The 5,936-nt window shown below is 46.2% G+C and overlaps 1 protein-coding gene across 1 annotated transcript; it reads left to right on the plus strand.

Annotated features, from left to right (window-relative positions):
- Positions 1-543: 543 nt before the first annotated feature.
- Positions 544-1,629, plus strand: LOC310750859 (peptidyl-prolyl cis-trans isomerase FKBP2-like). The gene is made up of 2 exons (XM_083589271.1): positions 544-717; positions 1,238-1,629. The coding sequence occupies exons 1-2, from the start codon at positions 577-579 to the stop codon at positions 1,520-1,522; spliced, it is 426 nt and encodes a 141-aa protein (XP_083445397.1). The 5' UTR covers positions 544-576; the 3' UTR covers positions 1,523-1,629.
- Positions 1,630-5,936: the final 4,307 nt, after the last annotated feature.

Genomic DNA, 5,936 nt, shown 5'->3' on the forward strand with positions numbered 1-5,936 from the left:
AAGGCCAAATGTATATGAAGAGGCCAAATGTAGACAGGTAGCCTACCACCTATGGAATACTTTCTGCAAAAAAGCTCCCCTAGCATCCATTTTACAATTGTTATAGGAGGAGGGTGTTGCTTTGAATGATGCCCATGGGTTCCAATCAAGCCTGTGATTTTGTAACTATAGTTTTGTAACTATAGTTTGAAGCAGAAAGGACTGTTGACCTAGGACTCAGCTACATTTGTAAAGATAAAGCACTTTATATGAGTCATAACACCATGACACCAGATGGTGCTGTGGAGTCCCATCTCTCGCCAACGGGATTTCCCTGTATGAAGTTTACAGTGCATTTAACTGATGTGTCTAGGCCACAGGACAGATGCAGGGGGAGGGCTGTGCACAGCCCTAGTTTAGATAGAATATTTTAATGTAAGTTCCCTCAAGGCTTCAGCATAGGTGATGATGCTAGGCTATGGAGATCCTTCAGCAATGTGTCCTGATGGAAGGTTGGTTGGATGTGGCAGTGATCCATGTTTAGAAAACCAAACGGTTGGGGTGGTATTCGCTGAGGAAAGGAGAGGAGCTTATGCGATGCAGGTGAGCCAGGGAGCAACATTACTCACTCTGGCACTGTGTGCAGTCTTCTCGCTAGTGCTGAGCATGGAAGGCAAACAGAAGCTCCAGATTGGGGTCAAGAAGCGGGTGGACAACTGCCCCATCAAGTCCCGCAAGGTCTGCCAAAAAAGCTGAAAAACATCTTCATGTATGCGACAACAGTTGCAAGAGTTTTAGTAGCACAAGGATGGTAGACTGAAGAAACCCCGACTAAAGAATTATGGCAAGAAAAATTGATGGACTATGCAGAACTGGCAAAACTGACATACAAGCTATGGGACAAGGATAACTGTGACTTTAAAGAAGAATGGGAACCCTTTAGAAAGTATTTGAAGATGCAACAAAGCGAACTGGACTCCTTGGCTGGTTTTGAATAAACATTCACAAACTTTTTATTGATAATTATTACTTAAATAGTTTGAGGATCTATACAACTGTGTAACATGCAGAAAGCAGCATTTTTAGAGAAATCAAAGACTGGAACTGAGGGAAGTCGGGGGGTGGGGGGGTGGGTTCTGTGGGGGGAGGGAGGGGGAGGGAGGAAAAAAAGGGGGGAAATAAGGATGATATGTTTCTAGATAATATGTTTTGTTTTAATTTTGAATAAAAAAGTAATTAAAAAAAAAAGTCCAGCAAGGGAGGTGTGCTCCACATGCATTATACGGGCAAGTTGGAGGATGGGACAGAGTTCGACAGCAGCCTGACTTGTCATCAGCCTTTTATCTTCTCCTTGCGGACTGGACAAGTCATTAAAGGCTGGGATCAGGGCCTGCTTGGGATGTGCAAGGGTGAGAAGAGAAAGCTGGTCATCCCCTCTGAGCTGGGTTATGGGGACTGCGGAGCACCACCCAAAATCCCAGGTGGCGCAACCTTAATCTTTGAAGTTGAGCTGCCGAAGATTGAGCGAAGGCAGGAACTGTAGCGACATCTCTTCAGGGGAGGGGGCACGTGGGGAGGGGAGGTAATCTTGAGACGCGACTCAGGATTTGTAGATACTGATGGGCCAAATAAAAGCACAGACCAGAAAAAGCCCCCCAAACGGTTATAACTATGTCCTGACATCTGCTTTTCTTAATTTGTGGGACGTTGGAGAGTTTGGACATGGGGCGCTCTGACTCTATGGGCCTGCTTTTACCTGAACAGAAGAAAAACTTCCCACCCAAAAGAAAAGAGGGGCACATTGTTTATTTTGCTGGTGGGAACCCTGCCGTGTCTTCACTGCCACCCTTCGCCTGAAGAAATGTGCCAGACATGATGCTCTCCTCCCTCCCTGCTGTCTCAGAAATGGACTTGGCCTACAGACGGGGGCTGATCCGTCTGGGCAGGAGGGAGGGCTAAGCGAACCTGATAACAGGGCCGGAAACCCATCAGAGACACCCGGCGGCTCTCGCCCTCTGCGCCTCGTCAAAATTACCTGCCAGAGGAGCCTCCGCTCCAGGCCTGCACCTTGTCAGCCCTTCTGGGGAACAGGAAACAGCTGCTGGGCAGGGAGGGGGGAGTCTGGAAACATCAGTGGAAAGCAGGGTGGTGGTGCTGAGGGAAGAAAGCCATTCATAACTTTTCCTCATTACCCAGCGTGTTCGGGAGAGGATGGGGCATTTTGAAGGGACAGCGGTTGTTGAAAAATCCTCTGGCACCAAGGAGAGAAGCCGTATCTGGTTGCTATTAGCTCAGCCAGGGATTCTGTGTGTGCGTGTGTGTTAATTGGGCAATTCGTTTTTGCTTTTATTTTAAAAATGTGCCCTTTATGTGGATAACTCAGTGATAGTTGGTTCCCCTTGTCTGACAGGTAACCAATCTTTTGGCACCTCAGGCTCTGCTGTTGGCCAGGGCCACAGTCGTAAGGCAACGGGAGTGGCAAGAAAAACACACACAGAGAGAGAGACAGACAGAGAGATTGGGCAGATTGCAGAATTGGAGAGTTGGAAGGGACCACTAGTCTAACCCTTCAATGCAGGAACCTTTTGGCCAACATGGGGCTTGAACTCATGAGCCCGAGATTAAGAGTCTCATCCTCTACCAGCTGAGCTATCTATTCAGTACTTGAGTTGTTTCTTGCTGCCGCTAAGCATCATGGCCAATGTTCAGGAAAGATGGGAGTTGTTGTCCATAGAACATCCAGAGGACACCACTTGAAAGAAATAATAGCCAGCTTTTGCAAGGTTTCCTTTTGTTTAAGCAAATAAAAATCTGCTCTAGAAGCTTTCGTTCAACCGAAACAACAGATGGCCATGTGTTGTTGTTTTTTTGCAAGCGTGGCATAAAGTGGGGTGAATTCAGACCCGAGGTTCAAATGTGGCACTCCAGGTCTCTCTACTTGGCCTTGGGAACTTCTCCAACCATGAGGCCACACTGTGGGCCCATAAAAACACGGAGCCCTCCCTGACGAAGGTGGAGATGCTGTAATTCCTTTTCCCACAATGCTCATGTTTCCAGGTTTTCACTGTGAATCCTTCCAAAGAAAGAGAGGGAGACAGAGAGAGATGTTCCTCACATCCTCTCCTGAGCACAGCGCTGCTCTGATTTCACAGCCTTCCTCTGGCCAAATTCTAAATACATCTTGAATGTTTTAGACAAGATACTTTTACGAAAAACTGGTTCCAGATTTTAAATCCCTGTATGTAGCCCAAGTCCAAGGTCCTCCTGCTCCACTAAGGACCAGTTCTCCAAATCTCAGTATTATCCTCTTTTGAGGAGGATTTATAGCTCAGTGCCAGACAGAGAATGACCCCGGATGCCGCTTGGCTTCCATTCCATCAGTTACGCAGTTTGTCAGTGTGGGTGATGCTGCCTTGTCCAATTCTTTCTCTCCTGATTTTAATTACACAGTGTGGGCAGTTCTAGGAAACAGTCGCTGTGAACTGCTTGCCTCACGGTCTGTTTTAAACTCCTTTTCTGTTATGGTAGAGGCGGTTTGCCCTTGTGAAATCCACATTGCAACCAGCCACTGCACCAACATCGCAGAGTAGGGAACCGTTTCCCATTTGAGGGCCACATTTCTTACTGGGAGATCTTCTGAGGGCCACATGCCATTGATGGGCAAGGCAAATGCAAGAGTAGGGATTCAGCTAGACTGGGAATGAAAAAGCGATGTACTGTACGTGCGTTGTAGGTGTGATATAACATTGTGCCACCAGATGGCATTGTGGAGTCCTGTTTTTCCCTACCTGTTTTCCTTGTTTAAATTTACAATGCTTTAAACTAAAACGCTTCTTTGGTGTGTCTAGATCCAGCCTAGGTGTGGAAATGAATGTGCATTTCCGCATTGCCCATTACACACACACACACACACACACACACAGAATTGTAGGGGAATGTTTAAAGTTTTTTTTAGAAACAGTCACAGATGTTCTATGTGTGCACCCTTTGTCACATGACACACATCGAACCGGTAATCCATTTCTGCCCAAACGCAACTCACCCTATGCATTGATTTTCCTGGGTATTATTGAATGGTGGTGCAAACACTATCAACTTCTTCTGATACACACGGTCATCCAGGACTTCTAAGTTTGCACAAACAGTCTGTAGTTTCAGTTTTTTTAATGCCAATTGTAGATACATTTTCTGCTTGGAGGGTTTTTTTTTCCAAATCGTGATTGAAAATGCCGTCGCACAACAGTTACAGATTCCATTTTGCTCAATTCAAGAACACAAAACGCCTTCTCCACTGCAGACACAGCCATTTTGCCTGACTAGTCACGTGACACGTGCGCTATCGCCTACGTCACTTCCCTCAGTAGCGGAACACAAACTTTATGAGGACATCTACCTCACGGTTAACAGTTGTGGTCCATGTCATCTCCTGTTACTGTCTTACAGCATCTGGAAACTGTATACTTCATTATAATTCACCCTGTATAGTTAAAGCACCATAATACCACTTTAAACAGTCATGACTCAGACCTTCCAAGTGTCCCTTGTTGCAAAAGCCGGGTGCCTGCCCCTCTCTCTGCCAAGCTGTGGTGAGAGCCCATGGGTTCCAAGGCACCCACACAGGGTCTGTGTCCCTTTGGAGAATAGAAGACTGCCATGCTTTAAGAAATATGGTTTATTTACCTATTTACACCTTCAGTCCGCATGGAGGAAGACCAGATCTTACAGCAGTGCAGGGAACCTTTTGTCTCCCTCTCCAAGATGAATCTCAGCCCTTCTTCCTCCTCCTTTCTCCCAGAAAACCCCTTGCTTGAAAACTCCCTTTTCCTGTCCCCTCAAACATATACCTTGGTATAACATCTCACCCCCTAGGCTAAAGGATTCATCTCCTCAATGGTCCAACAACACCTTGTGTCATGTTAGGTTTTGCTTTTCACTAAAGCTGTGGGTTAAACCACAGAGCCTAGGACTTGCCGATCAGAAGGTTGGCGGTTCAAATCCCCACGGCGGGGTGAGCTCCCGTTGCTTGGTCCCTGGTCCTGCCAACCTAGCAGTTCGAAAGCATGTCAAAGTGCACGTAGATAAATAGGTACCGCTCCGGCGGGAAGGTAAACGGCGTTTCCGTGCACTGCTCTGGTTCGCCAGAAGCAGCTTAGTCATGCTGGCCACATGATCTGGAAGCTGTATGCTGGCTCCCTCGGCCAATAAAGCGAGATGAGTGCCGTAACCCCAGAGTCGGTCACGACTAGACCTAATGGTCAGGGGTCCCTTTACCTTTACCTAAACCAGCCTAGGTTTGCATAAGTCAGCCTAGGAATTCCTTTGCAGCTTGCATTCTCCTTTCATATCACAAACGATCCAAACCCTACCTAGCATTTATTAATTTGTAGGGTCTACCCTAACTCTGTAACACCCTATTTTCCAGAGAAAGTCCCAGATTTACAGAAGCCATCCCAGTTTCTAATTTGATCCTGGAATGTCCCGCTTTTCCTTAGGATGTCCCTATTCTCATCGAAGAAATACTGGAGGCTATGGAGTTATGCGACCCCCAAGCCAAGGAAATAAGTAACTATACAACCTTTAGAAGACATCTGAAGGCAGCCCTGTAAAACAGAAGCATTTTTTGTGTGTATTTGCTAGGAGACCCCTATTCTCCACCCCCTAAGAGCTACAATTCTGGAGTTCCCTGAGAAGAAGGATTGATTGTTAAGCCACTCTGGAAATTGTAGCTCTTTGCTGCACGAGGGGATGTTTTTAAGAGGGAGAACTCTTGTTTTAAAGTGAGAGAAAAAGACAAAACAAAAGCAATGGGCATCTTAACAACATCAACAAAAATCCGTTGCTTATTTTGGTGTTCTTTTTACATCAAATCACAATATTAAAAGAGAGAGAGAGAGAAAGAAATGGTCTTGACATGGGATTTCTAGCCAGGAACCCCAAATAGGAGATTTCTTTCATCT

Source organism: Podarcis filfolensis (genome assembly GCF_964270895.1).
Source record: "Podarcis filfolensis genome assembly, chromosome: 15".
NCBI classification, from domain to species: Eukaryota; Metazoa; Chordata; class Lepidosauria; order Squamata; family Lacertidae; genus Podarcis; species Podarcis filfolensis.